Source organism: Motacilla alba, chromosome 17 (genome assembly GCF_015832195.1).
Source record: "Motacilla alba alba isolate MOTALB_02 chromosome 17, Motacilla_alba_V1.0_pri, whole genome shotgun sequence".
Classification (NCBI taxonomy): Eukaryota; Metazoa; Chordata; class Aves; order Passeriformes; family Motacillidae; genus Motacilla; species Motacilla alba.
The window spans coordinates 7,317,081-7,343,889 of NC_052032.1; the positions used below are offsets into that span (position 1 = coordinate 7,317,081).

Here is a 26,809-nt window from a genome sequence, read left to right on the forward strand (position 1 = left end):
GGACTGTCCCACCTGGGAAGATGTTTGGACACTGAACTCCTTTCCACGTGTTCGGTCCCAAAAAGGTCTGGCAGGGAATTTAACACAGAGTAGTGCAAAACAATACATTTTATTTGTTCACAGTTAAACACAAGCAACTGCCTTGACATTTTAGAACATTCTAATAAGGACAGCAAAACCTCCTTTTGGTTTAAGTTCTCTTTAGCTTACGATTGTACCATTTCCTCGTATTTCATATTTATGGCATTTAATGTGGATTGTTTAACATGCTTACAAAGAGCGAGGCAGGGAACAGATTAACTTGACAAAGACAGCAATTTTAGATTTAACTAAAAGCAGTCAGTTAAAAAAATCTGTTTCCACTTCACTGATGGGACCCCTTCAAACAAACTGCAAGTTAACTACATACAGCAGATCCATGATTTTTAGACTTAGGAAAGAAAATTGCAAAATTTGTTCCTCCATAATCTTTGTGGTCCATAAACAAACCTAAAGTGGTTTCCATTACTATCCTGGTGCTAAAATCCTGTTTAAAAGAAGAAAAAAAGCCACCTTACCAAAGAGCTTGCGTTGCTGCCAGGGCATTTTTGTGACTGACACAAAACCTGCCTCTCCTGGGAACGCCAGACCCGGGCTCGGCAGAGCAGGATGGGAAGGAGCTCCTCCAGCATTCCCAGCTGAGCTGGCCCATCAGGCCCTTTGTGTGCAAACCGTTCACCCCCGGGCTGGGATCCAGTGGGAGAGGGGCAGGAGAGCTCCAAATCTTACCGAAACACGCGCTACCACGTTTGCTACCACTACGTCTGAGAAAGCCTAAAGACGCCGACAAAACCAGGCTGCCACTTACAACCAACTCTCTACTCTCTACTCCATGCAGAGTCAGCTTTGACACAACCACTGAAGTTCACCTCTACTCTCAGAGTTCGGACTGACCAACTGAAAGGACACGGAGAATAATTTAAGACAGGCAGAAATGTATTCAGACCTTGGAGTTCCGGAGGAGGCGGGAATGGGAGGACGAGTCCTGCCAGCAGTGAGCTGAGCTGCTCTGACAGCCTCGCCCCACCTGGGCTAAGAAGGGATTTGGACTACAAATGCAAGTGTGCTTGGACTTGATTTCTATGTGAGGTGGTTCTTAAACAGCAGCTGCCACCCACAGAATGTTGAGGAGAAGAGGCCACGAGTGATGCAGGGGAACTGTGAAGGCTGAACCATCTGAGCACACCTGGACCCAGCCACGTGGGACATTTAGAACAAGCACTGCCTTCCTAGCAGCAGGCCCTGTTCTGTCACGAAGGAGATTGAGTCTGACCACTGACAAGCCCTGATCCCACAATCCTCCTTCACAGAAGGCTCATAATTGACTTAAAACATGATTAACACCGAAAGGCTTCTCACCAGGATTCTGATTTCAGTGTGAGCAGGATTCCTCCTCAGCCTTGTCACCCAAGGAAGTAGGATGAGGGTGGAGAGACCTAGAGCCAAACTGACACTGCTGAACTCAAAAATGTGCTGCAATCTGAGTAGGAGGGCACTCAAAAGGAAACCACGTTCTCCAAGGCAAGCCTGAAAAGGTATTGCCAGGAAGAATGAAGCCAATTTCTTGGACTCAAAACATGGTGGTCTTGTTCAAACCAGGAACAAATGAAGGAGGGTGAGGCAGCACATTTCCCTGATTAGAGAAGCAAATCCTCCTCTGCAGATCTTCATAAGCTTGGAATTCTACCTCCATGTTCTGCATCCTCTCCCTACTTGAGTAAAGCTTCCTCTTCCCTCTTCTCCCACCCCAACTGCTTTCCCATACGAACCAGGGTGAGGTCAATCAGGCAAACACTTCAAACACCAAGAAGATCTGAAGCTGGTGTTTTAACAAGTCTTCAGCAGCACGGTCTCTTCTGCATTACAAGTTCCAGTTCCTTTTTGTCTGTTCAAATGTAACTTCTCAGGAAATGTTAAGGACAATATAAACAATGATCATGAATTAGGGTGAATGAATAATTTTGCAGAGGTACAATGTTCTTTAAACATTTGGGTATTCAATCAGACTCCAACTTAATGAAGGCTGGGCTCTGAGGGATGTGGGACAGTGGACAGGCAAAAATAGAGAATGCACTGGAAATCCTAGTGCTGCTTCTTTCCAGGATGAAAGGAACCGAAGTCACCTGGACAGGCAGCACAACCAACTGCTCTAAATGGGAAGCTTGCAAAGAAATACAAAGCATTCAGAGTAAACTCACAAATGTTAATTTGGCCTCATATTGCACTCAAGTTCATAAACGCAGCCACTCAACTGGGGACAGGGAGAAAGGGAAAAAAATACTTGCAAATGCTAACAGTTGTCCCTTCAAATTAGTACACGCTGCTAAGGATTGAATTTGAGAAAGAAGCAAGAGTTAGGCTGGGCATTTTCAATTCCAGACCCAAAAATCCACTTTGCATTCGTTCAGCAGCCTCCTTCCGTTCCTGGCCATCGATCCTGCTCCGCTGCACGAGCCACTGCTCAGACCAAAGAAACATAAAAGCTTTTAGTTAAACTTGCACTCACGCCTCCTGTTCTATGCCAAGAATATGAAAATAACACTGATTGACTATCTTCCTCTTTAACTGTGGTCATGATGAGTTTCATTGTAGTCCATGATATGAAGCTGTCCAACACTGCTTTCCTGGAGCTTAGGCGAGAGGTTTTCGGGGCTTGGAGAGGCCTTTGACTCCATGCTTGGATCTTTACATAGTTCAGTCTTTAGGGCATCAGACAGCCTGTTGATGCTGACCCCCTCCTCATCGCACTGGCTCTCACTCTTGTTGCGAAATAATTCTCGTGCCTTCATTCCAAGGAAGCTCTTGGAGCTGGGGAGTGAACCTACAGTCAGTGGGACAGTAGTCGAGGGCTCCAGCAACACGGATGTCTCCCAGCGACTGCTCAGCCTCTGGTTCTGGGGTTTTTCTGGGGTGGAGAGCTCGCTGCTGCTGCCCCCCTTACTGCTACTGCTGCCTCGGGTGCTGGGAGGTTTGGTCTCTCCATTTCTACCCAGTGTTTCTTCACTGTGTCCTGCTGTATCTTCATTAGCACAATCCAGCCTGCTTGGGGAAGAGAGAGGACACAGTGTCAAGGAAATCACAGTCATTAAACAGAGGAGAGGGAAATGCTGGCCAGGGCAGATTACTTTGATTACTTTCCCTTTCTGCCTCTGGGTATGTACTTCAACAGGTTTCCTTTCACAGTTCTGGGGCAGAGCAGGAGAGAGGGGGTAACCAGATGTGTCACACACTCAGCTTTGCACATCCACTGCTTTTAAGTCCAAAACTGACACAATCCCACACGGGTCCTGCAGATTTCACACTGCCACCCTTACCTTTCTTCTGCTGCTTCAGCTGCTTCTGTTTTATCATCTTCAAGTTTTTTCAGTAGACTGTTCTTCTCCAGCCGCCCAAACAGATCCAAGATCTCCAGTTCAAATGCCTGGGTGATTTTTTTCTGAGCCTTGTACCTGCTTTCTACTGCCTGCAGCTGACCCCTGAGCAAAGAGAGAAACCAGAATGTCCAAAATCTCCACATTCTGCCTCAGCTGTGACAGTGCATCTGTCAAAGCACAGCTAAAATGTTACACAGCAAGCCCCCACCTTGCTTGGATTTTAACATCTTCCAGGTATTTCTTTTGCTCCAGGAAGAGGTGGTCCTTTTTTGCAAGCTGAGATTCCAGTTCAGCTATCCTTTTCTGGGAAGCATCGAGCCTTTGGCTTTGCTGCTGAACACACAACTTTGCTTTCTCCAGTTCTTTCCGAAAAGCAGCGTGCAACATTTCAACCTCCTCGAAGCAAACAACACAATGGTAAAGTCTAATTTGATCCTGTGTTATTTTTATTGGTGTTCAGACATCTTTCTGATGTTATAAATAGGCACATTTTAAAGCGAGCCAGAATAAAAGCAGCATTGCTAAAAACAGATATAGAAAAGCAGCCCTGCTGAAGATGTACACTATTAAAATAACTACACATCACTGGAATTTATTAGCACATTAATGTTCCTTATGAAAACCTCTTTTCATCAAAGCACTCTTGCCAGTTCTGCACTGGATTAGAGTAGGCAAACTCTATTTTAAATCCATTTTCCAACATGACCTTCATTAAATACCAGTAGAAGGCTGACTTTCAGTGTATTATTCACCTTCTTTAATTACGTGCTCTCATGCAGGAACAGTTATATTGTTGTGTAATTTACGTGCTTCTAATTAAAACAAGGTTTCTTTGAAGTCAGGAAGTAAAACCATATGAACCACAGAAGTTTCAGTGAAGTTACTGTTAACTTTTAATAGGAAAGTGACTGAGTGGGAAGGCTGAGATGCTCATTTTGAAGTAACACCTCACAAAAACCCGTAAAATCCTTGTTAAGATCTTTCCACAAATTCTGGCACTGCTACCCTGCATTATTTTACCAACAATCTGCTGTCAGTTACATTTGAGCACAGTAAAGTCTCGGCCTTTGGAAAATAAATTGCTAGAATTTACATCAGTTGGCTAAAACAGATCCCAGGTGTACCCCAACAACCCTTTCTCAACTTTCAGAAGGGGCACTGAAGATATTCCTCAAACCCACAGGGCACAAAACATCTGAACAGAAGATCAAACATACAATCAAATCCCTAAAAATCAATTTCAGAACAAAGAGTCTGTTAAGTTACAAAGCCTTTCCCTCTGAACTCAGGGCTGGGAACTGCTGGGTGATGACCTCAGGGGAAGTCTCCCCAAAACTCCTCTGCACTGGTACCTTTGTAGTGTCTGTGTGCTTGTGCTGCAGCTGCTCCAGGTACAGCTCATTGACCTCCCCAAGAACCAGCAGCTGCCTGTTCAAGAACTCCATCTGCTGTTGCACCGATTCACTGTTGGAAAGCTGGGGAGGGAAATGGAACAGAATCCAACATTGGGATGAACAGCTCAGCAGAGTCACAGCTGACAGGCACTGTGTTCACAGGGTACTTTTATGAAGAAGGGAAACAAAGGCTAAAATCCAATGCTTCATAGGTAGTTAAGTGTTAAATTGTTTTCATAAAGAACTTTTCATTCCATTTAACTTACAATATAAACACTATCTCTCAGTTGTCAAGATTTAGCAGAGTTTTAATACAAATTCATAATTCAACCTGCAAATCCCTGCTGTGGAAAAAGCCAAAATAAGAAGCTTCAGAAGCCCTTTAACTGAGTTTAGAGTTTCTTCACCAAAATTCATTTTGGTGTGAGGTTTTTGTGCAGTTAGTATCAAACCCTATGGAGCTCAGCACAGCCTTCTTTCAGATCAAGAAAGAAAAAGCACCTGATGAAAACTACCAGATTAAAAAAAATCAGAAAGATACAAAGGGACCCTGGGAACACTGACTTTTCTTACCTTTTGAGAAACTTGGCTAAGCAGCAATTCAGTGTGACACACCTTGTTGTTTGCCTTCTTTAACTCTAACCTCAGATCTGCTATCATGTTCCTGCAGTCTTCCAGCTTGGTCTGTTCAAGTGACAAAAAAAATTACTCAGGGTTCTGAAACTTCACTAAGGACAGCAAGGGCACAGGAGGCTGTAAACCCCCAGCACTGGAAATCAAGTTATACTGACCCCTCCAAACCAGCTAAGAACCTGCCTTTTCCTATTTCCAAGTTGAAAACAGGACAAAACAGAACTATAAAAGATAGATATTAATTATGCACTGTCTTATTCTAAATCAGGACAATAAATCTAATAAAAATGTGCAGCTTTCTCTCAGGTATTTCATGCCTTGTTACAAAGAAGGTTATTTTTAAAACTATTAAGTAGACAACGAATTTGTTGTTGCTTCATACCTGCAATTCCTGGCTCTGGTTGTAGAATTCCTCCCGGTCGTGCTGCAGCTGTCGGATCTGGCTGTGAAGCTGAGCCACAATATTATCATGTTCCTCCTGAAACTGGTGGTACCTTGCCTGTTCTTTCTGCAGACTCAGTTTCAAGGCCTGGATCTCCTTTTCCTGCAGTTTCAGCTGATCTTTCTGTTAAGAATCCCACATGAGGCATCAGACAAGACACCTGCTTAGCAGCTAGGAAATCTATGCTCAGCCAAGCAAAGCTGTCATTACCAGCATGCAGGAAAACACTTTTCCACACACACATTTTATACAGAGCATGTTTTCAAGGCTGTTGGGGTTTGGCTTGGTTTTGGCTGAAAAGGAGATGAAATGGTGATAAGGGTGGACAGGCTGAAAACTCACAGCCACATTCAAAGCATGAATGAGCAATAGTCTATTTTTCCACTGCCTCTCATGCTTTTAACAGGGACTTGGGCCTCACAGCTGAAGCAACAGTCCATCTTCCAAAACCTACTTGGAAGTTTATTCTTGGCTCTTGTAGTTAATTATCAGAAGGCGAAACTGTTGATGGAATTAACTATAACATGAAAATATATTATGAAACACACCTAAATCTGTACTGAGACATCCTTCAGTGTACTTATATCTTCAAATTCTATCCCAGTGAACACCTCTGGAAAACAACACTTGAGTTTCCAAAGCTTTTGCTATTAGTCCTCATCTGAGGAGCAAAAGGGCAATACTTTATCAAATATGCAGCAAGGTGTTTAGCCAGGCATTGAACAACCACTCCACTAACAGGGAAGCTTTTACTATTACCCAAAGGTAAGTGCTGGCAGGGGTCAAGCAGGAAGGATTCAGGTGCCTGCAGTCAACTACAAACTCCTGACATTAATAACGACAGCACGCAGAACCGGTGCGTGAGTCACTCCACAAACACCGACCTCAATAAACTGACAAACGAGGCTTCTTTGTTAATTCAGTGGTACCCACAGACACCAGCCAGGCCAATTAACACTTCTAGCAGCACCAGGGTGTCTCAGCTGCGTCCCTGCTCACCATGGCAGCATTGTGCTCCTCCAGGGCCGTGGCTTTGATGACTTTGCGCAGCAGCCGGCGGTTGCGCAGCGCGTGCTGCTGCCTCTTGAAGCGCTCGTACAGCAGCTGGTTGTGCAGCAGAAGCAGCTGGTTCCTCAGGGTGTGAATCTCATCCGAGGGGGGAGAACCTGCAGTGGGACACAGAAGAGGTTACCGAGCTGCACTCTCTGCTTTATTTGATCTCCAACACAAAAATCATGAACGTTTTTCCCAAAGCAATGGATACATGCCTCAAATGGATTGTTCTTTTGATTGAGGAAAAAAAAGCCAAGCTACCATCACCACAAAAGACTCAGAGCACAAAAATAAGAAACAGACACATAAATATGCAAGAAAAGCCATCAGTTTTAGATTGAATGAGCAGGGAGAAGGTGCAAGGATCTGTCAGATGACCAGCAGCACTCTGAAGCTTAGCAAGGCTGAAATGGTCAAAAGCAAGAAGTGTCGAGAATTTTGCCCTTTTCAAAGATGAAAAAAGCAGCTCATCTCTCTGGAACACAGCTATTTGCTAAGCAGATAAGCCATGACTTAGGGGAGGGCATCATCTTTCTGCAGCATTAGTTAAAAAGCCACGAGCAAAAAGTATGCAGGTCATTGTTTAAGCAAGTCTAATAATAGAGGAACAGACTGCCAAAACATGAGAAATTTCCTCACCTCCAAAGTGAGTCCAGTCAGCAGATTTGCTTGGCAGAGACAATCTGAAAAAAGAAAATGCAGCATTAACAGGTAAGTTTAAGTAAAAAACTGGAATGTTCACCTCAGAAGAGCTTATAGCCTGATAAAAGTACAATTAAGGTCAGCTGGTATAAAAAGATAAGGGAGGAACTGTGCAGCTGCTTTTTTGGCACAACTTAAAATTAAGCCGGCACAAAAAAAGAGTAACAATAAAGTCTGCAAAGCAAGATTTTCAGTCACCTACTTGTTCAGCTCCTTAGTGTGTGCATCTGCTCCTTGCTGAATCAGCCTGTCCAGCACTTCCACGGGAGAAGTCGAGGACATACAGTCTTCATCCTGGGTTCCCTTGGCTTTCTTTAGCAGCTCCTCAGTCTTCTTGCCAACAAAGAGGTAGGCAGTCTTTGGTAATGCAACCTCAAAGAGGTGCTCATAGAGGGGAGGCTGCCCACTCCCAAACACCACTCTCCTTTGTGCTGGTACTTTACAAGGACTGGGAGTGAGAATACTCAGCTCCCCAGAGGTTTCTTCCCTGTTCCCAGCAGGGCTTTCCCCAGGGCCTCCACAGGGCTTGTCTATGGGAGTAAACGTTTGTTTGGGTGTTTCCCGTGCACCCTCAGGCCCAGGCTTGTCCAGAGATGTTAAAGGCTCAGAGGTCTGACTGTGTCCCTGAACACTGGAGGCTGCTGAGTGGGTCTTCTTCTGAGAGCCTGACAGACTTTCGTTTGTGCGGTAAAACGGGGAGTCAAATCCTCCTCTAGGCACCATGTGTTCAGCATCGGTGGTGATCTCGGAGATCTCTTTAGATATTGCATCTGAGGAGAGGGGGAGCACCATGATGCATCTGGTATTTCAACAGGACAAGCATTTCCTTAGCTAAGATGTAGGTAAGGAGGGCAGACATTACCTTCCTCTCTGTCCTTCTCAGCGCTATCTTCAAACGACAACCCACCTAAAAACTCTGGAAGATCACTTAAGGTTACTGAACTTTTACTACTGGGTATGTCTGGAAAAAAAAAAAAAGAAAACAAAAAGTTGGTTGTACGGGTGCTGTTTTCTCCAGCCTTAGCACAGCACAAACACAAGTCTTACTGCTGCAAGGTCCTCAGAATAAAAGCTTGTCCCTCCTTCAGATGCTTCCTCAGAGGAGGAAGGTATCTGTTCCACTCCACACGGAAAACAGTTCAGAGATCAGTCACAGGCCTGTCCTGATCCCAAAATGTAATTTTGTAAACTTAACATTTGCTATTGCACAACCTCTGCGAGGAAGGATGTGCTGTTTGCAATTTAACCCATTAAATAAATAAAATAAGGTGGCTCCTGTGCACTGTGACTGCTCTACTTCCACATTAGCATTAAGCTCCCCTTTAGCTTCTGAGCTGGCTCCACAAGGACACAGCACCCGCCTGAAAAAAGGAAGTTTAGCAATCTGATGTAATACAAACTTGCCAATATGTGGCTACTGATCAAAACTGAGACAGCAGCTGTGGGATACACACTGCAGGACAGAAATCTCATGCTCAGCTCAGTCACAGATCAAGAACTCAGTCTCTGAAACTCAGAGTTTCAAAGTCTGAAAAACTTTGCCTGTTCATAACTTGGAATTCAGAATATTCAGATTTCAGTGGTACTACACAACTACACCACGGAAAAGCAGCTTTAGACTTCACTATCATCTCCACTTTGAAGATGGTTAAATTTCACAGCACAGAAGTCTCAAATACAGTTCCAAAATCCCTTTCTACAGCTGTCACAGAGGTAGATGACAGAGAATGGAAAATGGAATCTACATTTACCTATTAAAAGTTGAGTTCCTCAACGTACTGATTTCAGTATTCCACAGGACTTTAAAATGGGTTCAAGTCCAGCAATATAATTGTAGATAGAAAACCAAGTTTTTCCTGAGGCCTTTAATAGGGAGGATCATATCTATCCTTATGTGCAGCCTTACAGTTTGATCCAGACATGTGACAGGTAACTTGCTGAAGCAAAATTTAATACACAACTTGCTGCGTGTAATAATCATCCTCAAAGAATCAGCTTTTATAAAAATATATATCCCTTTTCAGCCTTCAGTTTATATTTGCATTTTTAAATATGCAGGAGAACAAGGTAAAGAAATTTTAAGCTATTTCTGAACATGAATGGTTAAACTGAAATCAGAAGGATCACAAGAAGGTTTTAAGTTGAATCACAGGTTAAAGCAGGATCCTAGAACCACAAAGAACTCAGGGGAAAAAAGAACCTGTGGAGAAGTGTTTGGGAATTGGAATAAGTGTCAATAAAAACTGGAGTTGTTTACAATAGGTTGTAGTAATGGGGAGAGGAAAATGGAGTTTACCCAATGATTTATCGCTGTTTATGACATTTTGCTGTCGGTGCAGTAAAGGCCTCCCAGAATCTGGTTTGTCCTCCTAGAAAACAAAAGAAACCCAGAACTCATTAATTGCCTTAGATTTCATTGGCAACTGTGCAGCTGGAAGTGGCAATAGTTGTCTACATTTAGAAGAGTTTTTGCAGTGAAATGCAAAATTTTTTTATAAACCACCTATTCTGATTTTTCTTTCTCAGTTAAGGTCACTGCATTAAGAAAAGTCAATGAAAAAAAACCAGATTAGTTCAGCAGAAGAATTTTGTAATACCTTTTTAGGAGGTGTGGCAGCAGCTGAAGGGAGTGAAACATGCACAAAGTCATCTGAAGTGCAGGGTGGAGGAGGAGATGTGGCTGGTGTTCCCAAAGGTGTTCCTTTCCCCCCTGCTGAAAAGGAGCACAAGTTCTCTCAGCAGGCTCCCCCTTCCTCCTTTCAGCTGAACATTGTATGTGAAGAATTGTACATTTAAACACCTCATAGCGTTTACTTCTTCAATCTCTTTCGACTGTTCATCAACACAAAAGTGCAGTTTCCCAAAAGCTGTTCCAGATTTTGGCACTGAATTCACAAATTCCCTCTCAGTTTGCATCAGCACTGCTCTAGGTGAGGCACTCAGCTTGTAGGAGTAATCACTCCAGCCTATCAACTGCCATCATGTGGCATTCCCACTTAAAAACTGCCAGGAAAATTTACAGCCAGAATTTCCAGTAAAACAAACCTTGAAGGCCTAATTCCAAAACGCAGCACGTACCAGATGTGCCAAAAGCTTTGCTGTAGGGTTGTGATGCAGACTGGGATGACTCTGATGGGACAATGCCAGGGGATGTCGGTGGCGTGGTCATACCACACACTGCAGAAGGGCTCCAGATGGTGACCTGTGCACACAGTAAAACACAGCAGAGCTCAGAAAAGGAACATGTGAAGCACCTGGATCCAGGTCTTCAGTTAAACTCAGGAAATTCAATTAAATGTGAAACGAACACCAGCTTCCGAAGAATTCACAGCACAGCTCAAAACTACGGATTTTTAAGAGTGGCACAAGAAATGGTGAAAGTGCAAAGAATGAAAACTTGCTGGGCTTCATCTTCTGCTTTACCTGCTGTGGCTCAGTTGACAGCCTCATGGACTGTGGGCTCAGAATCTGAGGTAGCTGCCCTGGCATTTGTGATAGTGTTAGCCGAGGAGTGGAATATGGGGTAGAAGTCCCTGAAAGATAAATAAAAGCGAAAATCAAAATTCCAAAGCATCCAACACATCAAATACAAACCCAGGATTCTTCTGGCTAGGACTTAAAGGCTTTTAATCAAAGCATTTCAAATCCATTCAACATACACATTTGTGGCTAGTGACTTTTCTTCCAGCCCAAGAAAATATCTTTTGAGTACATTATACTACAGCTTTTTTGTTGTTGTTGTTTTGGGGTAGGGAGGACAGGGGATCAAGAGACAACGTTGAGAACACACTGTATGTCTGCATATAGAAAATATATCTATGTATGTATTTTTTTAATGATGGTTTATTTTCTGGTGCCTAAGAATCAGACTTTTAAGTGGGATAATTAGTGAGGTGGGTTTTTTTTGCTCTAGGGCCAGTTCTTCTCCAGCAATTGGGTATTGATTAGCCATCAGGCAGGTCTTACCATAGCTGCTCTGTATGTCAATGTAAGAGCTGGCACTGGGGTCAGTTTGATGATGTTTTGAGCTTGTGCAGAGTTTCCGAGACACAGAGTAATAACCATCTTCATAGGAGGCTTCTGCAGGGTCCAGGGAGATTTTGGCACATTCTATCACAACATCATGAGTTTCTAGCCTTTTCCACCTGCAGACAGTTTTTGGATCCAAAAGAGTAAGTTAGTCAATTATTGTTAAAAACAAGAGTTCCTGGAGATAGGAGGAATTGGCTTGTAGGATGGCTCATTTGTTCCAGGCAGCTTTGCATGCTCCCAGCCAAACTGGAACAAGGCACCAGACAGAAATTGCAACCAGATGACTTGTGAGAGGGGGTCTCAAAGAGGAGACAAACAGCTTTGACACAGAGATCCATAAAGGTTTGCCATGGAGCACTCTGGAAAGGAGGAACAGCATACGAAGACTTGGTTGATCCTGAGCTTCAGCAGCTGTAGAAATCAGCTCAACTACACTCAGATGTTGGTAGTCAAAATTTAGACATGCCAGCAGTGAGGGAATCTGTATTATTTAAGCAAACACTGTCTGCAATGCCAGTTTCAGATCTGTGTTTTTCCTCCCAAGTTTGGGGGATGTTTTTTACTATTACTACCTCCTTCATCCTGAGAACTACTTCTCATTAAATTAAACAGCCAGATTAGATCTGCCCAATATTTCAGGGGATGGAAGTTCACTGTAAAGAAGAGAAAGCCCAGAAGGCTGTCTATGAAAGGCTGGGTTGCTTTGGAAAGTAAAATACTCTCTGTCCAAGATACCAAAAGAGAAGGCTTCCACTGGAAGATTTGTGCCAATTGTGCTCCTGAGTGGTGCCACCCTCCCCCCTGCAAAACTGAGCATTGTGACATTCAATGGGTTCCCAGTTAGGAGTGATTTCCTAGTGGCTCTGAAAAGCAGGGCAAGAGCACTACTGTGCAGCAACAAGAGTCAAATTCTCCTCTTCAGTGGCTGGGCCTGTGGAGACAAGAGAAAAGCAGCAAGTGGTGCTGCTGCAGGCAAATGAGCCTATTGCTAAAGAAAACTAATACAGCTGATAATGTTAACACATACCTGTTAAAAGAACTGATCTGTTAAATGAACCAATATCTAGGTACCAAAACAAGACACACTGAAGCCATTTTAAACACTTAAATCCCATCAATTACTTCAAGAAACCCAAGGAATATGACCCAAACCTTCAGCCAATGAAGCATCTCTGGCAGTTTCACTTTATTCATTATGGGAAAACTTTTAAATCTTTTTGAGGATGTTTGATCATTAAGTCATAAAAATAAGATAAAGTGAAGTAGAAGACAGATGCCATCCCAGACACAAATTAATTTAAAACCCAAACACTGCTGTTAATGACCTTTCACAACAGTTTCTGCTTATTCATCCAGCTGAAAGCTGGGATGAGGAAAGTCTACATGTTTACCTGGTGCACCTACAAATCTGGGTGGCAAAACACCCCCACACAAACTAATGCTGACAGAAAAGTTTTGCTGCAACCTTCTGAAATAACTCCACACAAAGCTGCTCAATTTGAGCCTTTCCTAATAGCAGAGAGAACATATAATACCTTCGTGGGTCCAGTTCATGGTCCTTGGATCCAGTCACTAACTCTGGATGAATACGCACATGTTCCATCATTGGCTGTGAGGAAGGAGAGGGACTTGTTATCAGTGCAGCACCTTTGGATTGCACCAAACCACACAAAGCTGATGAGCAAACTACTGATCCAAATAGTTCAGAAAGTTACATTTAACAGATAAGGTTAATACACATCACCACAGCTTCAAAAGTTGATGCCAACTGGGCTTTCAGTCAAATCACTCAGTTTTACACTGTTTTGTCAAACAGCCCTCAGCTGAACTGACAAATTAATTCTATTAGATTGGAATATACAGCTATAAATTCCTTGCCTCAGATAATACACAGATGAGCAGCATTTTACCTTGACTACTTCTTCAAAGGTCTCCAGGTTTTCCTTCATACTGTAGTGAGAGCGCAGAAAGGAGACAAAATTGCAAGGATACATTCCATAAAGACGATGAAAGAGAGAATAAACGCTGGCATGAAGATGGACAAGATAAATCTCTGCCACATGACCTGGAAAAAGTAGTAAGAATCTTTTTCATTACATTGGAGAAAAGAACAAAAGTTCTAAGAATGCAAACAAAATACTTTTAAATTTGAAATGTGAACTGGAACAAGTCTTCTGAGGTACAAACAGTCCCTATTGAAACTGTGAATTCTTCTCAGAAAACAAGCAACACTTAGTCATCAGCTCATAGCAAACCCAGAAATTGAGATAAGGACCATTAATTCCAACCAGGGTGCTGTCAGTCTCAAAGCACAGCTTTGTTTTTATTCAAGTTAAAACCTGAAACTCCTCTAGATAGTGAGCCAGAGTAAGACTGACTGCATGATTAAAAAAGGAAACTAAGGTTTGTTTCCCTTTAAAAGGTAAAAACTAAAAGCTTGTAGCCACCAAAGGCAATCACAGCAGACAAATCTTAGTATTCACCTCAGAAGTTCCAATCCTACTTGCAATGCAGAATGGCTCTCTAAATAGCAGTTCTATGTGCTTAACACAGCATTTGTTCACTCAGCCATGAGCCACACTCAGATACTGCTGGTGTTAGACATCAGACCCCTTACAACAAATTCAGCAAAGCCAGGGCTCTGAGTAAACCAGTTTTATCAACCTTCATGACTATTGACAGTTGCACATTAAAATAAACTCTTATATATGCTGCTTCTTCCTCCCCCCCTCCATTTATATCTGGGAATATCAAATTCCCCAAAATCTGCCTGAAACATTAGCATTTTCCCTTCTCTCTCCATTGAGATCAATCTCAGCTTTTCACTGTCATCAGGGCAGTACTTTGGTTCAGTGAAATTTCATGCAGTAGCAGCACCACATGGAAGATTCTAAGAGACTTCTAAATTCTGAGCAAAAAACTCCCCCATGCTCTCAAAGAACAGAACAGCTTGTGGGCTTAACACATCATTTTCTGTGTTTAAATAATCTCAGACCACTAAGAGTCTCACAAAAGAATGTGCTCACCAAGTGCACACCAGTCACAAGGATACTGCAGACCACAACTGCATGCAACAAAGTTGAAATCTCACCTGGATTCTGCAAGCACCAGGCTGAGAGACGCCCAAAGATACCAAAGAAATCATGAAGGTACTGTTTGCCAGACTGAGGAATCATTGGCAACATGGTTATTAGCACTAGGACACCTGTGGTGAGTACTACTACATCTGTGTCAGTCTGCAAGAAGGGAAAAAACCTGCATTAGTTAAATGTGTTGAACTTAATTTTTTCCAAGGATGAAGTGAACATTGAATCATCATCATGGAAAAAGTTCTCTATTGAAACAGTCCCTCTGAAACCTACCAGAACTTAATGATCCAAGATTATTGAGTTTTTCATAAAGAACAATTTGAAGAAAAAATAGATTTGGGATTCTTGCTCCTACTCTGCTGCTTTCCTGTAGAAACACTTGGCTCAGTTAAAAAGGGAACATCACCACAGTTCCACAGCTGAGTAAAAACAATTACTGGTATGTGAAGCATCTTATGTGCCACCTTCCTTCCTTCCTTCCCAGAGCTAAACACACACAGCACTCAGAGGCTCAGAAACTGCACATCTGATCAGGGTGTTCAAGGGTGTTGGCCAGTTACCAACACAGGGGTCAAAAGCTTTTCTACTCAACCTGGCTGCTGGAAATTTCACCCAGCAGTAACTCAAACAATGACCAGAACACCTTGGCTCGTTCCACAAGAAAGGGATGTGGCAGTACAAACCTTTGGCTGGATGAAACAGGAAGAGACAAGATTTTAGGAAAGAACACAGAAAGTGTTCAAACTCTTTCCTTGCTTCCTCAGTTTAATGCCCGTTTTCCTTGGTAGCTCCTCTGCTCTGTCAGCACAGGCTGCACAGAGCACTGGTCAGGCTGTGGGCAGGTGCTGCTGAGCTCTCTGGGTATCTCCCAGGAGCCACTCAGGCTGATGGGACAGTCAGTTTTTAGGGATTTGTCCTCCTCTGGGTGTCTACAGCCTCTACTCTCCCTCAGTAACACAAAACCTACCAGAGCACATTTCCTGTCCATCCCCACCCTCTGTCCACATCCCCAGAACTTCCACATCTCTGTCCTACTCCCAGCAGCTTTCTGACACACTTCATTCCTCCCTCAGTCACACTGCAAAGGGCAACAGATCTTGTCAGGCACAACAGGAGTTCCACCAACAGCAGCTGGAGCTGCTCCTTGTAGTCACAAATTTGTGGTGGTTTTGTTTTGAAGAGCGCTGGCACTTGACTGCATTGTGCATTTAAAAATGACTTCATGACTAATGTGGATTCTTCACTATCATAATAAATTCCATTACTGACAATGCATTCTAGGTTTCAAAGCACTTTTCATTCCTTCTTCACTGGTGCAGTGCTGTACAGTATCATACCTGACCAACCTGCAGATGAGGGAAAGAACCCACAAAGCTTGGGGGAACAGCTACCTCATTATAATCCAGCATGTCAGCAGCTAAGAAGGGAAAGTCTGCTAATTCCAAGGTAATAGTCCATTGCATGGCCCATCTACACTGCAAGTAGAGGACACACAAACTCAAATTGCACCAGTGGGAAGTTACTGTATTTCTCATTAGGTTCACATTCAAGATATCCACCAACTTCAAGGGCCCTCTTGTCCTTAACTTATTTCAGAAAAGTTTTAATAAACATTCCTAACTCACAGTGACAGTGGCTTTTAGAAACAAGATTGTCAGCAGTAACAGCATCAGCACAGAGTCTTCAGCTGATATTAATAGCACTGTGGCTTAGCTAAATGACATCAAAACAAGAATCAAATGCCTTGCATCTGTATGCAAGTTTACAGCAGGTGTTTTATAGACAGCCCTGACAGTTCTTACCTTGAGACATTTAAGTAATGAAAGCAGGAGAGGTGCTTGAGAAAGTTTGTGTTTCCAAGATGGTTGTCGTCTTATCACGTGTCCCAGCAGAGAGAGGGTGGGTAAACGAGTAGCAGCTTTGCCCATATAATCATTAATTTTGTCCAGTAGATGCTGACAAAGGATTTTGCAGAGAGTGGTAGAAAAAGAAAGGTTTTTGTATTTAATTGTTTTATACTCTTTTTCACTAGTCCACGTTCAGCAGTTTGTCAATATGGAAACTATGGGCATTTTACAAATATGCAAGATCCCAGAGGAAACAGAAGCCTGCAATAACTTTGAGACTACTGGTAGACAGGCTAGAAGCAGTCACTGCACTTTGAAATGTTTATAAGTAAATAATAGAAAAAAAATCTGGGCAGCAGCCAATTTATGGTGCCACTTCCAATCTATTTAAAATCTGTACTTGTTCTCAAAATACCCAATTTGTTTTAGGCTTACACATCCTGCACCAACAGCACTGTAAAGAGACAACATTAATCCTCCAAACCCTTTCCTTTATAGAGGTTCTTTGCTCAATTGGGTCAGTTTAAGCAACTCTGTAAGAAACAGAGACCTCTGAAGGTTTTTTTAAAGCTCAAACTACTCTTACCACAGAGATACTACATCTCTACAGCAAGGTAATTCTACACCAGAGTGGAACCCCTAGAGTTTTAATGGATGCTATTTAAAGGCTGCTTCAATACCAGGCTAAAATCTGGCATAACAAGATTTTTTTTTTTTTTACCTTGTCATGAGGCTCTTGCAGAGTGGACAGAATATGCAGTGCCTGCTGAGAATTGGTTTCCAAGTAATAGTCCACCAGGTTGTTGACAAGCATAGGCCCACGGTCTGTCAGTTTGGGGACAGCAAGGAAAAAACCCAAAAACATTCTCAATACACTAAAAATGAAGTACTTGCTACAAGGACATTGCAGAACTTTTAAGCAACTATTACACAATTTCTAACATAAGGCTTTGTGTTTAGGAGACCTTTGGGAAAAGGAGACCTCTCAACTACATTTCCTGGCTCCAAACCATTCAAGTGATTGCTTTTTAACAACCAACAGTTCCTGTCTAACCATAAAACCCCACAGGTAGCTGAGCTGCAAGGGTGCTTTACCCAGTAAAGTGGTCAGGAGTGACTTGATGTTCTCTCCCTTCAGCAGATAAAGGAGAGCAAGTTCAGGGACAAGGACACTGGCAGTGCTCTCATGCTCTGAAAAGGCTCTGTCAGCACAAGTGATGCCTCAACAGCAGCAATCACTTTTCACAAAGTCTGTTGTTTTGTTTGGGAGTAGGATTTTTTTTTTTATTAACAAAATCTCACTGGTTCCCATAATGTGGGTGACACCCAATTCCTCCTAGATACACCTGACAAAGAAAGTTTCATCAGCTCACAGTGAGGCTCTGCCTCAGGAAAAGCCAGTCATTTTGTAATCGTTTTTTAACAATTATGTAACAGACCTTCCAGGAGCCATGCCATTAAGCAAAATGGACTGAAGAGAATCCTCGATCCTTAAAGCAATTTCAAACCCAAATATCAAGAGTTTCTTTCAAGCTGCATTTGCAAAGACAGTGTTTGATAGAAAAAAAAAATCCCACATCATTCTACCTTTATTGATGTGAAAGCAAAACCCTTCCCAAAACTACACAAAAGGATACATACCACAAATGAGATTATCTTTGAATGCAGCTGTTATATCTTCCAGGACACCCAGAATTGGAGAATCCAGCATTGAGAGGAGCTCACCAACATTTCCTTGCTGTGCCATGATGCACGTACTGACATGAATGTGGAGGTTAAAACTTCAGGAAGTTCTTCATTGGTGTCTTTCTACCAGACTGGGAGAGAAGAGACAGCAGATGAGTGAACTTTTCCCTTTCCATATAAAATCTCTCATCTCTCCTATTCCTTTTCCACACAAGCACCCATTTAACACTGAGAGGATTGTGAGGGTTTCCACACCTGCAATAAAAGCTGTAAGAGTTTCCAAAAAGCCAATGAGTCATGAGCAGGGCTTTCTTAGTGTTTTTCACAAAAGACAGAAGACCTCAGTATCTACACTGTCCGAGCATTCTCTTACCATATTTTTTTAATTTGCTCTCCAGGTCAGTGAAGTGAAGTTAAAGTTTTGAATAAAATGCAAAAAGCTGCCTGGAATCCCTCCATTCCTGAGTTCTTAGAGCAACTCCTCCTCAAACCACCTTTCCAGTTCTTTGCATAAGACTAAAATCTAGAGAAAATACACATCTCCAGATCGTTCTCCACTCCTGTGACCAGGTCAGGAATTCACTGCCCTGGGCTCTGCATTGTTGCACTCTGAGAGATTTGGGCTTTAAGACTTTGCAATGTGGCCAGGCTGCAGCTGTTGGGAAACTCAAGCAGGGCTGCTGCAGCTGCTGCTCCTGGGCAGCCTGAGCAGCACAACACACTTCGACTTCACTGGAGTGATTTGTGATCACAAACTCTGCAGTGCAAAAACTGCATAAAGTATTAAATGCAACAGTGTGCAGATAACACTGCACAGAGCTAAGTGGGAGCAAATCTAAGCAATGTCAGGTTTTAAAATGGCTTCTTCCCACCTACCAGCACCAGAGGGGTTCAGGTGTCACACTGACCTACCTACCACCAAATGAATCACTTTTTATTTCATCCAGAAGAATCCCATACCAAACCTTTCCCAGTGGAAGAACAAAGCTGGCTTTAGATCACACCTCATATTATCAGCAAGGGTTTCTTCTTCCCTCCTACTCCAAGCTAGAATACATTTTTCACTTCCCCCATGGAAGGCAAGACTGACACATACCAAGTTTACATACAAAATTGTTTTTTTACTGCAGTTGTGTTTACAGCACCTGTTCTGTGGATGAGCCGAGCTTCTGTCTGCAATGCTGCCAGCCACACACCTTTCATGATCACTAATAAAGAAAAACCAGAAAGAGGTTAGGAAAAGGCACAACTTATTTCTTCTTTATCACACCAGGTATATGTTCAGAACATCACTAAGTTTTTTACACAGAACAGAAAAGTTGTGCACCCCCTGCATGAGAACTCAGCCCTCAGTCTGAAAAACACCAAACGGTGCTGCAGTTGCCCTTTCCAGAGCTGTCCACAGGTTAAGCTGTGCAATTACCTCAAACTAGATGGTTTTCACAAGACCACGGTTTTGTACTGTGACCCTTCAAAAGCTGCTAAAGTTTTATTTATGGCAGGTGGAATCTTACACAGAAAAGATTCTTCTCTATTCTGAAGGTACAGTAATGAATTTAAGCCTTTAAATTCTATTCAAAACATTTTCAGGCATTAGCCAAGGACCACAGATCACTGCTCTGTTTTAAATGACAATGCTGTAATTACCTGTGTACATATTACTTTCCTGAATACTTATGTTTAACAAAGTCACTGGACAGCAGGAGTTAACGTGGCCACCAGTAAACTTTGTCATTTGCAACATATCACTCTGCAGTTGCAGAACTGCCCAAGGTCACTTTTCTTAGTGCCACCAGACATCAGCTTACTTAACCTGGCACTGATTGCAAATTCAAAGGTGATAATATGGCACCACACTCCCAACTGGCATTTCAGCAGCAACAAACTGGCTGGAGCATTGCAGTAATCCCCACTGCAGAACAGAAATCCCTCACCCTCAGCTTTCAGTGATCATAACTGAATAGTCCCAGTGAAACTCCAGGTCATGTACAAGCAGGCAGCAGAGTCTGATCACTGAAGTGTTTAGATTTAAATGCTATTTCCTTTCTAGTCTAATGCTGGCACAATGCTAAACCTGCATTGAAGCTGGCTGGTAGCGTGAGCAAGACTTGGATAATAATAGAATAGAGACTTGGGGTGAGGGAAGTTGCTTTTTACTGAAAGCAGAATGGATCTATGCTTCTCACAAAATCAGAGCTGGCATTTGTTGTGGTTTAGGATTTTGGTTTGGGTTTTTTTGTTGTTTTTTCCCCTACATTGTGCAGACTCCAAAGCTTCCAGTCCTTCCTCAAAGCGCTTGCTGTTTAGAAGACAAACAATGCTCAGAGAGTCACACCATCCTCTCAAAAGGTTTAAAGCCACACATCCATGCAACCTAAGTCAGCCTTCCACTCTGCTAGTCACTTTGAGGAATCAACTGCTTTTTCCACTTCTAGTAATCATTATAATATTGAATTGACTTAATGACTGCATTTGCAACATTGGATGGGGAAGCAGCTCACCCCAAGGAAACTGTTCCTTCATTTCTGAGAACACATCTTTCAAACAGGCCTTGCTGTCCCTCAATTTCTATCAGGACACAGTCTCAGCTATGGTCAAGCAACAGATTCACCAGCTTCCTAAGCAACATGAATTAGTTCTTTAAAGTATTGTTAACAAAAGAGATGCATGGCCACACCCCCAGAGCAACTGCAAGCAAAACCTGTTTTAAGAATTAAAGCAGCAGAAACATGAGTCTCTGCTTTTTTACCCCATAAAAACCTTGTCAACTCTCTTCTCATTGATTCCCATACCAGTGAAAAGTGATTTTTTTTCTTATTTTCCTTAAGCAATACCATTACATTGGACCAGATCTCTGTCACACCAGTGAAAACCTCACAGCAGTTTCACTGATTCTGATATTGCCAGAGGAAAATCTGCAGCCTGGTGAAATCATAAACCACACTTGGGATGGGTTCTGGTAGTCAGGCTCAACAATACCTCTGCAGACAGATGGGGAAAACCCCGGTTAAATGTTGAGTAGGTAAGAGGATTTCAAACCGTGTGCCATTGTGCTGGCACGAACAAACCCTGCCATCAGATAAAGGCGAGGCTGATAAGGGAGCTCAGCGCTGATAACACCACACACACGTAGGTAACGGATCATTTCCCAAGCTCCCTGACTAAAACATGGCTGAAGTGACCTTGTGCCAACAAATCCAATAATCCATTATTTCAACCTTTCAATCGGGCTTTGGAGTTCTTTAAAGGAGAGCAGTCTCCACTCCAAAAGTATTCAGAATATTAATAAAAGTGTTTCAAAGCAGATCTGAAAGTGGGGCAACGTTACACACAGGTACCTCATGAGGTGCAAGTTTATCTGGAGTCACACCAAAGCAGTCAATGTTGTCACCCCACTGTACACAAATGTCACCCCACAATGTACACAAAACTTTAAAAAAGCAAATCACAGCTTTCTCAAGGTAAAGTCATTTGTCATTTCAAACTCTAAGTAAGACTGAGATGCTCCAAATCTGTGCCCAACACAAATGAACGAGCCAGGAAATTCCAGCAATAGTCTTAAATCATGTCACACTTTTTCAGGCAAAGGCAGCTGAGTAAGTAGTTTACAGGCAACAGGCTTTTAGTCAGGAAAGGCCAGGCTCTGGCAGATGAAGTTCAGCTCCGTGGTGTCAGTGTGATTTATCACAGTCCCACAAGGAATTTGTGATGTGATTTTCAAATCTTGTAGATAAGCCCAGGTTAAGGGGCTCCCGTCGCCTTGTGGAACAGCCACTGACTGTCAGGATATTTTGTATCTGGAATCGATACTTGTGCTGTGAACAGGACATCCCTGACACCTTTACAGTGTCACCTCACCAGCACAGCTTTCTGCTCAAATACACAGTTACCAGATGAGCCTCCCTAATGCTTCCATCCCCAGACACTGCAATCATTCCCTCATCAGGAGAATTTCCACATCCCTGCAGCCATTCTTGCAACTAACAGGATTAAAACAAGTACGTTTTCCATGTGATTTGAGTCACGGACTCTTTATTAACTTTTAAAACCACTTGATTAGTAAAGTGTAGAAAAAAAAGTCTGTTTAAATACCTTTTAAAAATGCAGCATTTTAATCTCACTGGAAAATATCACACCCACAGCATTTCTTATACTCAAGAGCCTTCTTTAAGATATACTTAGTAAAAAGTATTAAAGTACCAACACAGCTTTGGAGCCATCTTACAGAAGGAAAAGGAGAAGCCAACAAGCCAAGAATCAAGTCTAAATTTATTTTTTTTTCAGTAGCTAATTTAACAACACAAAACAGTTTAAGCTACAAACTCAAGACAAAGGGAGAGACTGCAGAAATATTAATTGGAAAAGGCTAAACAGAGAAAGAGACAGCAGAGTATTCCTGAAGATTATGACTTCTGTAAGTATTTCTGTCAAGAGAAGATGTTCTTCTGTTCAGGGTATTTTTATCCCAAGCCAAATGAAAAAGCAGCTGGTAGTGCCAGTTATGCTGCTCGCAGGGGTGGGGAGGAGGGGGACACACCACAAACACACCCTCAGCCTTTGCTGCAGCAACACCCAAACTCACACACCAGGAGCACCTATTCCGGGGGAGGGGGATCAGCAGCATTTTCTCTCTCCTCATTAAGCAGCAGTTAAATTTAGGGTGTGCCAGTAAATGGTTATTGCCCCCATGCCCCAAGAGGAAAGGGGACTGCACCACCACAGCACCAGAAGCTCCAGATTTACACTTTTCCATCTGATTTCTGTTGCAGGTAGGGTCAGGTCACATCCCCAGGTACTGCTCTGGCAAAAGCCATGAACGAGGACAGAAGGATTTTACAGCAATCGTGCTCAAAGGAAAATTCAGATTGACAACACAGCAGCCCCTTTCACTCACATCTTTGAAATGTTGGTCGTGAAAGGATTAAGCCTAACGCCCCCCTTCCACCATACAAAAAACCTGAAGCCCATTTTTTGCTTCCTAACCCTGCCCAATCTTACATTTCCCTCACAATTAAACTGAACATTGCCATTACACAAGTGACACAAGCAATGAATGAAAAGTTCCAGCAAGGAGAAAAACCACTGGTGGCATAGGAAAGCAAGCAGCTGATAATTCCCTTGTTCACCACCCAGAAATAATTCTAAACACTCCAAATCTCATTTCAAACTGATCACTACAACTGGCAATACAACCAATTTAATTTATTTATTCATCTTTAAAGAATGAAGATGTGTGGCTTCTTCTAATAGTAAATATTTCCCTGGTTATATTAAGATCAGATACTAGATTCCATAACTAAATTAGATCATTATTTATAGTTATAACTTGATATTATACACATTCTCCTCTACTTTGTTACAGGTGCTTAACTGGTGTGGAAACAAGAATATCACAAAAAACCCCACCAAGCCCAAACAAAGAGAGAAAATCATATTCAGCAATATTTGAGATTCTTTGGGCTCTGTGCTGTGCTAATACACTCCTGCTAACTGCTACCCATCACACTTCTGTCAGAGGGAAAATTGTTTAAAAAGAATCCATGTCATAAAAAGCCCAAACATGGAAGGGCTGTCACTTCACCCTGTGGCAGAAGCCAGGCTAGCCAGCCAGCCACGAAAGGGAGTCAGGAATTATTGCAATTCCTCACACACAACTGCATATATTAATAGCAAATAAATAAATAAGAGCAAGCCCTGGCTTTCTAGAACAATTTAATTAACACTACACACAGAAAGTCAGTCCAACTGTGGAATCTTTTTAACTACAAACAGGTGATCAGAGAGCTCCAAACTTGGCACTAACACAAGGACTGAGACTCCTAAATCTCTGCAGCAGTTTTTTTGCCCCCAAGAGGAACCTTTTAAAATATTCACAGAGTTAGGCAGCAATTCAGTAAACCTTGAAACCACTGCAAGCTATCTAATGTACTCATCAAGGCATTTTAACTGCTCCAAGAATTAAACCCAGCATTACACGGAACAACAGCAAATGATGTGTAACTGTAAAGTGACAACAAAACGTGAATAATGCCCAGGAAAGTGACAGCAATTCACCACTGCAAGAACTTGACTCTGGATCTTAATGTGCTACTCAAAAAATGCTTAGGCTGAGAAAGGAACCATCATTACTTGTCCTCATTATGTTTATTAAACTACATGAACATGTAATACAGACACTAAGCTGTAAAGTTCTTAAAATACACACCTGTCTGCAGCTTGCCACAAAATCTGCTGCCCTCCCCTGCTTCCACCTCTGCAAAGTGCTTTGATTCTTTTATTTGCTTATTATTGAAGAATCCCAGAATGGGCTGGGTTGGAAAGGACCTTAAAGCTCATCCATCCTGCCACGGGCAGGGACACCTTCCATTATCCCAGGCTGCTCCAAGCCCCATCCAACCTTCCTTGGGCACTGCCAGGGATCCAGGGGCAGCCACAGCTGCTCTGGGCACCCTGTGCCAGGGCCTGCCCACCCTCACAGGGAAGGATTTCTTCCTAATCAATGAAAAGTTATCTTTTCCAAAGATACATCTGTGTGCTTGCGCCACGCGTGTGTTCCAGGCCCCTCAGTTTGCACAGAGGCTGAATCACATCCCCAGCTCCTGTCAGGGCTGACAAGAAGGTGCCTGGCAGTTGGAAGAATTTCAGGAATCAGGACAAGTCAACATCCCAGCAGTCCAGCTGCAAATAGAGCCAGCATTCATTTTAAACTACAAATAGTTACTGAAGACAAATATTTGCCCAAACACCAAAACATCTGCAGTTGGCCAGTGTATCTCACATGGGAATCCATTAATAATGCCACGTTTTTAGTCACCACGAAGGTAACAAAGAGTTAAGGTGTCGGGATTAAACACAGCCAGAGATAAAATCATTTTAATCAAAGCTTATCTCATGACTTATTAGATATTCTGACTGTATTTTCATGGTCTAAGTCCCTGCAGTTCCCCACAAATGTAGTCCAGAGTGAACTGGGCTGCTTAAAAGCCAGAACAAATGAACAAACCAATGCAAAGCAAAAAGGGTTTTCACTGAGTAAAGGACTTAAAGCCCCTGATTTTATTTTAAACTTCAGTGTGGCACAGCTGTTTCTGATAAGCAGAGTACCTGACTGCTGCCCAGCAAAGACAACAGCAGGCAGATGGATTCCCAAGGTTTGCACTGATATTAGAACTTCCAGAGTTTTCAAAGATTTTCTTTCTAGTTGTTCATACATGTAAATTGAAGAGGAATTTTTTTCACCTAGTGAGATCACTTCAGCAGTGCTTTGATTCTGACAGATTTCTCACAGCTATCCCCAGAAGTTAATGTCAGGAAACTGCAGGATCAGACCACACAAAGAATGAAAACCTGTATTAGCACCCACTGGAAGGTTCTCTGGAAACAGCAGCTCTGGAAAGAGTTCTGCACACAAAACCTGATCCCGCTTTCTGGGTCATTTCCAGGGGTTTTGAATCATACATTCCTTTAAGGCACGTTCTTCCTTTCACTCACTGCCTTGTGAGAGATTCATTAAAAAAACCCCAAGCCCGAAGAGCAAGGAAAGAAGCTCTGCCTAAACCGATAAAACAACGACAGAGGCTGCATCCATAGCAAACAAAGGCTAAAAACTTCAGAACTGCAGCCTTCCAAGTTCTTTGTGATAACAGGAAGCAAAATGTTTTATTGTAGAAGTAAACAACATCCTGACTTCACATTACCTACCCAGGAGCAAGGAAATGAGAAAAGCCTTCCTCACCGGGAGGACAGACTTTAACAACTGCTTTATTTAAAGCCCAACCCCGGACAAGGGAACCTCCTCAGCAAGTAACCGAGGCAGGGGAAACCTGGAAATCGTTACTCAGCCTTTGCGATGGGGGTGCTGAGCCTTTTTCAATAAAAAGCACAGATTTTAAAGGGCGCTTTGGTTGGTGGGGCGACCCTGCGGGGGGGGTGGGGGGGGAGGGGCAGCACCCCGGAGCAAGTTTGTCTGGAAGGAAGGAAAGGGGACAGAGGGAGGCAGGAAAGGGGACGCAGGGGGAACATCACCTCCCCCCCGCCTTCCCCATCCCCCCGACCCCTTCCCTTTCTCCTGCCGCCTCCTCCCCCAGCCCTTTCTCCCTGCTTCGCCGCTCATCTCTCTGCCCTGCCTCCTCCTCTCCGTCCCCGCGGCCGTTCCCGGCGTCGCCGCGGCGGTGGCGGCGGGGGGCGGCCCGGCGCACTCACCTCGCCCTCTCCTCCCCTCAGCTGTTTACCACTCCGGGCTCCTCCGGCCCACAGGGCGCCGCCATCTTGGCCCTGCCTCCCCCTCCCATCACAGCGCTTCGCCCCTCGGATCCCTCCGCCGCACAACCTAGTCCCGCCTCACCGCCTCGCTCTCCGCTGCTCCTCCGGCTTCTCTCCCGGTCCTTCCCCGCCCCGCTCGCCCCTCCCGCCTCACGGGACGTTCCTCCCGCGGGGGATGAACGGGGGACGAGCCCGCGGCCGCCGCGCCCCCGCGGAGTCCCGCGGCGGAGGGATCTCGGCGGGGTCAGCGCTGCGG

General features: G+C 43.4%; 1 protein-coding gene across 7 annotated transcripts; it reads right to left on the reverse strand.

Annotated features, from left to right (window-relative positions):
• Positions 1 to 90: 90 nt before the first annotated feature.
• On the reverse strand, positions 91 to 26,809 carry TSC1 (TSC complex subunit 1). 7 transcript variants are annotated; one of them, XM_038156127.1, is made up of 23 exons: positions 26,636 to 26,809; positions 19,437 to 19,499; positions 18,247 to 18,422; positions 17,327 to 17,430; positions 16,561 to 16,713; positions 14,761 to 14,905; positions 13,580 to 13,734; positions 13,205 to 13,278; positions 11,604 to 11,782; positions 11,061 to 11,170; positions 10,716 to 10,839; positions 10,235 to 10,350; positions 9,934 to 10,006; positions 8,500 to 8,598; positions 7,840 to 8,407; positions 7,575 to 7,618; positions 6,882 to 7,048; positions 5,823 to 6,005; positions 5,381 to 5,491; positions 4,766 to 4,888; positions 3,622 to 3,809; positions 3,354 to 3,515; positions 91 to 3,081 (listed from the first exon to the last, which is right to left on the reverse strand). In XM_038156127.1, exons 3-23 carry the CDS (start codon positions 18,350 to 18,352, stop codon positions 2,601 to 2,603), a joined length of 3,465 nt encoding a protein of 1,154 aa, XP_038012055.1. In that variant the 5' UTR covers positions 18,353 to 18,422; positions 19,437 to 19,499; positions 26,636 to 26,809; the 3' UTR covers positions 91 to 2,600. The 7 variants fall into 7 exon arrangements, with proteins under 7 accessions (XP_038012055.1, XP_038012059.1, XP_038012057.1 ...); XM_038156131.1 differs by lacking the exon at positions 26,636 to 26,809 and adding an exon at positions 26,494 to 26,624 and having other exon boundaries at positions 91 to 3,078; positions 10,235 to 10,347; XM_038156129.1 differs by lacking the exon at positions 26,636 to 26,809 and adding an exon at positions 26,494 to 26,624 and having other exon boundaries at positions 10,235 to 10,347.